Source organism: Octopus sinensis, linkage group LG19 (assembly GCF_006345805.1).
Source record: "Octopus sinensis linkage group LG19, ASM634580v1, whole genome shotgun sequence".
In the NCBI taxonomy this organism is placed as follows: Eukaryota; Metazoa; Mollusca; class Cephalopoda; order Octopoda; family Octopodidae; genus Octopus; species Octopus sinensis.
Window position 1 is genome coordinate 16728602 of NC_043015.1, and position 9167 is coordinate 16737768.

Below are 9167 nucleotides of genomic sequence, written 5' to 3' on the forward strand. Positions count from 1 at the left end.
TAAAATAATGAAAAGAACTAATAAGGGGTTTATGATCTATGCAGAAATAGAGGAGTAGATGAACAAGGTTAAAAAGACAAAATTTCGTATCTGAGCATCTTCTGAAATTTGTATTTTTTTGGTGGAGATATTGAAAATCGAGTAGGGGAATCCGAGTGCGTGTGCTAGTTTATATAGGGTGGTGGTGGAAGAGGGGAGAAGTGTTGGCGAATCAAGTGGTAAATCGAAAGAGAGAGAGAGAGGCAGAGTTAGGGTGATCTGTGCAGAAAGGTTGCTCAATAAAGAGAATGAATGGGAGAAAGAGAACAGAGGGATCAGCTATCTGCAGTACCTTGGTAGATAAAGCAATTAAGAGTATGAAGACAGGGAAAGCTCCTAGCCCATCGGGAATTACTGCAGAGATGCTCAAAGTATCTGGCGGCGGCGGCTATAGCCTAGTCACCCTTATATTTAACTAGGTGATACATGAAGGAGTCATACCCAATGACTGGTGTAGCAGCATAATAGTCAACTGCTACAAAGGTAAAGGTGACGCCTTAGATACAAGTAATTACACAGGTATCAAGTTGTTAGATCAGGTAATGAAGGTCATGGAGAGGGTCATAGCCCAACTAATTAGGGAGAGAGTCAGTTAGATAAGATGCAGTTTGGGTTCGTAACAGGGAAAAGCACCACTGATGCTATATTTCTAGTAAGACAGCTACAGGAGAAATATCTAGCCAAAGATAAACCTCTGTACCTGGCTTTTGTTGACATGGAGATCCCTTATCTGGTGGTCAATGAGGAAACTAGGGATAGAAGAATGGTTAGTGAGAGCTGTGTGAGCCATGTACAGGGACACTGTCAGTAAGGTGAGGGTTGACGAGTACAGTGAAGAATTCTGGGTAGAGGTAGGGGTTCACCAAGACTCAGTCCTCAGCCCCCTCCTATTTATCATAGTCTTCCAGGCAATAACAGAGGAATTCAAGACAGGATGCCCCAAGGAGCTCCTCTATGCTTATGACCTTGCTCTAATTGCTGAGTCACTATCAGAACTGGAGGAGAAGTTTCAGGTGTGGAAGCAAGGATTAGAATCGAAGGGCCTTAGAGTCAACCTAGCTAAAACCAAAGTCCTAATAAGTAGGAAGGTAGACAAATCACAAACGCCTTCAGGTAGATGGTCCTGCTCGATCTGTAGAAAAGGCGTAGGTAGAAACTCTATAAGATGCACCAAGTGTAAGCTATGGACACGTAAGAGGTGCAGCAATATCAAAGGAAGGCTAACTGGGAAGATAGTTTTTGTATGTGGTAGATGCTCAGAAGCAATAAACACTGAAAATGTGCAGAGAACAACTGCCACATTCCAGGGAGAAAAACTAGAAGTAGTTAATAGCTTCCGTTACCTAGGTGACCAAGTCAGTAGCAGGGGTGGGTGCTCTGAAAATGAAGCTGCTAGAATAAGAAAAGCCTGGGCAAAGTTCAGAGAGCTCCTACCTCTGCTGGGGACAAAGGGTCTCTCGCTCAAAGTAAAAGGTAGACTGTATGATGCATGTGTACGAACAGCCATGCTACATGGCAGTGAAACATGGGTCGTGACTGCTGAGGACATGTGTAAGCTTGCAAGGAACAGTGTGTAATGTCAGTGTGCATGCTCGACAGAGTGTAAGTGCCTTGAGAGAAAAGTTGAACCTAAAATGCATGAGATGTGGTGTGCAGGAGAGACAGCTGCACTGGCATGGTCATGTGAGAATGGAATAGGGTAGCTGTGTGAAAAATTGTCACACCTTAGCGGTTGAGAGAACCTGTGGAAGAGGTAGACCGAGGAAGACCTGGAATGAGGTGATGAAGCACGACATTTGAACATTAGGCCTCACCAAGGCAATGACTAGTGACCGAGACCTTTGAAATATACTGTGTTTGAGAAGACCCAGCAAGCCAAGTGATACCATAACCATGGCCCACTTATGCATACCTTTCCTTCATTGGACACTAAACTCTGCTTGTGAAGACCTGTTGAGGCAAGTGAAATCAAAATCAAATTCAATACAGCACCGCATGACTGGTATCTGTGCTAGTGGGGTGCTAAGAGCACCATCCAAGTGTGATCGTTGCCAAGGCTGCTAACTGGCTCCTGTGCCATTGGCACGTAAAAAGCACCATTTGTGTGTGATCGTTACCAGCATCGCCTTGTGCCAGTGGTATATGAAAAACAACATTCGAGTGAGGTCGACGCCAGTGCCACCTGACTGGCTCCCTGTGCCAGTGGCATGTAAAAAGCACCATCCAAATGTGGTTGATGCCAGTTCTCCCCCCCCCCCAACTGGCTCCTGTGCAGTTGGTATGTAAAAAGCACCCACTACACTCTGAGTGGTTGGCATCCAGCTGTAGAAACCTTGCCAAATCAGATTGGAGCCTGGCACAGCCTACTGGCTTGCCAGTCCCCAGTGAAACCGTCCAACCCATGCCAGTATGGAAAACGGACATTAAACGATGATGATATTTATATATATATATGTACTCTCGGAGTGTAGTAGGTGCTTTTAGGAAGGGCATCCAGCGTTAGGATGGGCATCTAGCATTAGGAAGGGCATCCAGCTGTAGAAACTCAGCCAGATCAGATTGGAGCCTGATGCAGCCATCTGGCTCACCAGTCCTCAGTCAAACCGTCCAACCCATGCCAGCATGAAAAGCGGACGTTTAATGATGATGATATATATACATGAAATTAAATATTTAGCTAATTTCTTTTGTTTAAAAATATTTTTTCTAAAACAAAACTGGTAAGCGTGTGTGAGAACTTGCAATTAAAATAAACATATTGTTTTCAAATCTCTCTCTCTTATAACAAATATTTGCTGTTATCACTGATACTCCAGCAACTGATTATAATACTTTTACTCTCCCTCTACTAAACATGACTGCAAACGAAAAAATACATTTACCTTTCTCTCTTTACAGATCCTGCATTCAACGGATAAAGAACTTAATTCCTGGTGCCCGCTCAGCAAAGTGGTGCAATATAAGTAAATAATTATGCCAGTTTCTGTTTATTGAACTACAACAGCTTTTTTTTTTTATCTTCTACTGAGATGTTCTGTAAATCTCAGCCAGTAACTTTAGTTTCTTTACCAGTGATATTTGCTGTACCTATACCTTCAAATATTTCTTGTCATTCTGTCTCATCTTTCCATTCTTTTATAATGTCCTGTCCTTATAGCACAATTCTCTGGTAGTATTTCTTATAAAGATACTGATACTAGAAATGAACAACCCTGTTGATAATGTACCAAAATTGCTTTGATCATCAATTAACAGCTGATAAGAGAAGAATGATATCTTTTTCCGTCATCAACTGTGTTATCTAAGGAGACTTGTAGTGGTCTACATCAGCAAGACTTGTATTGTTTGGAAAAGGTAACAGAAAGAGTAAAGTAATATTGCTATAGGGAGCAAAGGTATTTCAGTCAAGGCCCTTCTTCATGATTAAAATGATAAGGGATGGCGGTGGGAGAAGGAGAAGAGTTTTGCATCTTCTGTTCTGTTTTAAGTGATTTGTAGTAACTAACAGGAAACATAAAACAAGTGTAGACAAGTTGTAGGAGGAGAGAGAAACTAGACAAAAGAGGAGGAAAGAAAGAGAAATAAATAGACTGCAAGTGAAGAGGAAAATTAAAGTGGAAGGATAGCTAAAAGATATAATCAAGATTACTGTATTAGGAGTGGTGATAGAATAGAAGGAAAAACTTGTTTAAACCCATTGGTGCCCTGGTTTCAAATGTATACATGAAGCATTGTTCTTTCCACTTCCTTATATGGTGTGCAGAGAAGCCAGACAACAATGAGTGGGTAATAGAGTGATCTTGTTATGTTGAAGTGGATAGCAATGGGTTGGCCTGGTTCTGGGACACATTGCAGATGACTACGAATGTGTTCACAAAAGTGAATGGCAAGGTGACAATTTGTGTCATCAATGTAAAAGGCACCACATAGTTTGCAGTCATTCTGTTGGTTGGTGTGCAGCAGAAGTTTTGTGCAGTGTGATACTGTGACTTTGGATAGAGTAGTGTTGATGTTGATGACCATTATTTCATCTCCTGAGAGTAAATTAAAAGGTGCCTAGTTGTATATGGCTGGCTTCTAAGAGATTACCCTGGTTCTTCTCTTTCTTGAATGCAAAGAGAACTGGTGTAAGATTGGAGTTGTTGTGGAGTCAGAAAGTAGGATTTGGAAGTTGCAGGACGTGTGTTTCAGTAGTAGATAGAAGGGTGGGTTCCACTTCTACCACATGTAATGCTGTAGTTAGCTTTCTTAACATTTCCATTACTATCAATAATGTCCATCTTCAGCCACTACAAATCTAATAACCCCCACTCTTATTTCTACTATCATCCTAAGCATACTAAATTTTCAATACCATTTTCCCAGTCCTCATTGATTTTGCATCATCAATTTGGATTTCATCTCTCAACATGAGAGAATGCAGTATTTCCTCAATTATTTGTGAACCCTGCACTCTGCCCAGGGCAGTGACTATGTCACTGCTCTCCTACCTTTTTTAAGAAACCTACAGACAGTATTCCACTCTCCCTCAACTTCCACTCATTCATTCTCATTGAAATGCACTCTTATTTGCAACTTCAAAATCCTACCTTCTGGCCCCAATTCTTCTCCAGTCTTCCTACACCACTTTTTGCCTTCAAGAAAGACAGGAACCTTAGCAATCTCTTAGAACCAGTTACTTTTTAATGCAGCACCTTTCCTTACATCAACGACAACCATCATCAGCCCTAAATCATAGTACCGCATTACACAAAGACTTCTGCTGCATGTCTACCAACCTCATATATTGCATTATTTGCAAATTTTGTGGTGCCATTACATTGATAAATCAGTCTAACCCAACCCATCATCACCTGCTTCTGTCCAATGGGCCCATTCCATTACTCTTATTCATGTCTGGTGTCTCTGCTTAAAGAAACAAAAGGAACAATGTTTCATATTCAAATTTGAATCTGGCACCTATGAATTCAAATGAACATTTCTCCTTCTATTCCTTCACCTCTTCCTAATTTAGTGATTCTAGTTTTGTCCTTTAACTCTCTTCTTACTTTTCCCTCCAGCTTATCTTCCTCTTCTCTCCCCTACTATTTTCTGTCTATGCATGCACCTTCACTTGTTTTGCATTCCTAATGTATACTGTCAGTTGCTTAAACATTGAGGATGTTAAACTCCTCGGTGTTTCTGTTTTTCCCATCTCAACCCTGAAGGACTTCCAACCTAAATATTGAAAACTCCACTTCATACAGCAGCATTACTGTACTCTTTCAGTTACTTTTTCTGTATGTATGTATAGTGTTGTCTGATGTTAATTTTGTACAAAGTATTATACAGTAGTTACAAATAAGCAATTGCAAACAAAACCATTATATTTGATCAAAAAGCAGTCATACTAATAATTTTCATTGAGTACATGTAAAACATTTGTACAAATCAAACTGGAATTTTCCAGTTTTTATTCTGAGCCAAATGCAAAACTCTTTATTCTACTGGAAAGTTGTAAAAACAGTGATACCATCATGTATATAGTATTGACAAAACTGCACTCCAAAGGCTAGGCTCCTCCTTCAGAACCAAAAAATATTTCTGCACTGACCTATTACTGACCTACTATGAAGCTCTGGTACAACCCACAGATACCTGGGCAGTGCTACTCACACAGGTATCCAAGACCATATCCAAAAGAAGGCCAATTGTCTAAGTTATATTTACCAACACTGTATCCTTGAGCTTGTTTCTTCTTCCTAACTTTTCTACTGCTTCTGTGACAAGTTTCTGCTCTCCAGAACAAAATTGTTGCATACAACACCGCTAGGCTGAACACTTCTTTTGTCATTCATATTGTGACTCACCCCACCAAACACTGTACTAAATATTTTTCACAGTCCTCGTTTTTACTTCAGAAGTTTAAACTGAATATCAACTGCACTGATCTCACAAGTCTGGGAGATCCAGCAAATACCATGAGTGCTGCTTCTCTTGCTTCAATGACAGTGGTAAATAAAAAGCAAGAAAATAGCTCTCTATTGCTGTTGAGAGAGCATCAAATGTTCTTCATATTTACAAAGATTATGTGTCACTTAATGGAGCAGTAATGATATTGCAGTGCTGTTTGTAAAGCAAAGCTGAATATTTAATTCTTTCTAGTTTACTAAATTAAATTTCAAATTAAAACTTTGCCAGAACCAATTTTGTTCTCATCATTGTAAGATTACTAAACTAAATATCATGACTGGTATTTAATTTGACTGAATGCTCATAAATTGTATTTTGCTACCTTTGGAGATAAAAGCCTAGTAATAACAGGTATGTTCCCAGCAAATCAAGTTCACAATGCAGTTTCAGTTCCTTGTTCATTTCTAATGCTTTTTAGAAAAAAATTCAAAAGGTCTTAACTCTTCTTTCTCATAGAAAATCAGTATCAATAGCTTCATATTTCTACTTTTTGTAGGACTGAGGACGAAGAGTTTGTCACCAGAAAAATGTATTCAAAACGGAGTAGACAAAAAAATCGCAAAAAGAATATCTTAACGACTTTTTACACTCAAAGGTAATTCCTCAAAAGAGAGTTTTATAATGTTAGCTAAAAATGTGTGTGTGTGTTTGTGTATGTATATATATATCTAATGTAGGATAAAAATTTTTTCTAAAAAAAATTTTATCAATGGCCAGCATATTAAAAAATACCTTTAACCCTTTCGTTACCAAACCGCCCGAAAAAAATTTTGGTTTATGAAACCAAACCGCCCAAAGCCGCCCGAATTTACCTATTCATATTTAAATGAGAATATCAGAGCAAATCTCTTCAGTACATTCGTAAAAACACGTATTATACTTCGTAAACAGTTCAACTACAGTTTTGTACAATAATCGAAGTGTAATTTTAATTCCGTGAATTTTGGGAGATTTTTTTCCGAAATTTGTTCCTATTGTGTTTTCAAAATTTGTAATTCTGACAAAAAATGGATACGAATTTCATTATATCAAGCAGCGAGTCAGAATTCGAAGGATTTTCTACTGAAGACCTTCATAAATCTAACTCTATGACTGAAAAAAAAAACACATGGTATTTGATAATGAATCTGATGTTTCATTTTCCGAAAGTGAAAACAGTGAATCTGAGATCTCCGACAGCGATAAAGAAAACGAATTGGCACCTGAATGGAGTGAAAATTTAAAAACTGTTTCTTTCGGTGATTTTTCTGAAGAAACTGCACCAAGCCACAGACTTTCCCAGAGGAGTAAAGCCTTAAACTATTTCTTTTTACTTTTTCGAATGAGCCTATTTGAAATCATTACGGCGAAAACGAACCGTTACGCTAAACATAAATAAAGCGAAAGAAACGATAGTTAGTGGTTTCCCATAACCTTAAATGAAATTAAGACTATTTTGCCGTAAATATTATTATGGGTATCAGAAAGTTACCCAGAATAACAAATTCTATCGTAAAATTTTGTTGTATACCCAATTGAATATTAGCTAATAACCCATTTTCTATAGCGATGTTTGAACAAAATTTTAATAATGTTATATTTTGTGGAATTTACCTGTATCTACCTGCAAATAGAGTCACTTTGTGACAAAAATTATAGTATAGAATTGGTTGAGAATATTTCATTAAATTATCTTCCAAAAATCAGATTAATATATCGATAAATAAAAAAGTTATAGTTGTTTAATGAAACCAGACTAAATTTATGATTACGTTAGAAATTAATTGAAACACATAAGGGGTGTAATTTGGTCAGAAATATAGTAATGAAAGGGTTAAAGGTTAAATTTATAAATTTAACCTTTAAAGGTATTTTTTAATATGCTGGCTATTGATAAAAAATTTTTTCGAAAAAATTTTATTTAGAAATTTCCTTGAGCTTATTTCGAGATGCATAAATTATAATGGTTTTTGACAATTTTGTCTATTTTCGGCATATTTAGCATTAGAATTTTTCTTTTGCCCTTATTTTATAAGTTATATATATATATATATATATATATGTATATATATATATAAAACAATTATTCTAAACTATTGTGATTCATCTAGCTTTATTTCTTGTTTTTTCACTTTTTTAAACCAGTTCTTAGAATTTTTGTCTGTTCATAACAGAAAAGTAACTAGATTTTTATGATTTAGTCAAATCTAATTTGAGATTAATTACTTTACTGCAATATCTAATTACAGTGAGTCCTCAAATAAAACATCAAATAATAAAGAAGAAAAGGAAGAGAAAGTAGAAAAGAAGCCACACAACATAAAATCTGACCACAAGTCTAATGATGAGATTCCTTCAGTAAACAGTAAGCAACAGAAAAACTCTAAGAAGCGAAAGATGCCAATTGATGAGGCCTCACCAGAACAAAACTTGGCAAGTGCTGAAAGCGAAGAAAATGCAGTAAATAAATCCAAAAAGAAGTTGCAATCTAAAGATAACACTTCATCAATAGCAGGGGCTTTAACCAAAACCAAAAGTTCAAAAGGTTCTAAAAATAAAGCTGAAAAAGAAGGAAGTACTGCAAAGATTTCTGAATTGTCAAATACCAAACTTAAGAGGAAGAAACGTGCTGAACGCTGGCAGCAAAAACAAAAAGGAATCAAACACAATGAACAATTAAATGTAACATTGTCTAATGCCCGTCTCAAAGCTTATGGCATCAACCCAAAGAAGTTTAAATACATCCAACTTCCAAAACAGAAATAAAAACAATTGATAATTTGCTGTAATGGTTTATTGTTTTGTTTTGTTTTCTTCTATATTTTAGTACTTTCTCCTTTACTGTTTTTATTGACATCATTACAATCTGTTATATACATACTTAATTACACAGTTATACATACACATACTTTCACAAACATACATGTATAATATAATTTCCCTTCCTAACATTTCACCCAATTCACCATTAAGAGCTACATCAAAATATAAACCCATGCTTGCAACATTCTTTAATTAGTAACAGATCTTCATATTTTCATAAAATTCATTTAACAATCATTATAATACTTCCCAAGTCTCAGAAATGCCTAAACACATTTACCTTCATCATCATCGTCATCGTTTAACGTCCATTTTCCATGGGTTGGACGGTTTGACTGAGGTCTGGAGAACCAGCAGCTGCACCAGGCTCCAAT

At 36.9% G+C, this 9167-nt stretch overlaps 1 protein-coding gene across 1 annotated transcript in view; it reads left to right on the top strand.

The window, feature by feature from the left end:
• LOC115222220 (protein KRI1 homolog) overlaps positions 1-8764 on the top strand; it is a 49792-nt gene extending 41028 nt beyond the window's left edge. The window contains exons 16-18 of the mRNA XM_029792380.2: positions 2938-3002; positions 6488-6586; positions 8220-8764. Of these exons, the coding sequence (XP_029648240.1) occupies positions 2938-3002; positions 6488-6586; positions 8220-8736 (681 nt within the window). The 3' untranslated portion in view covers positions 8737-8764. The remainder of the gene's footprint in view (positions 1-2937; positions 3003-6487; positions 6587-8219) is intronic.
• The last annotated feature ends 403 nt before the right edge of the window (positions 8765-9167 follow it).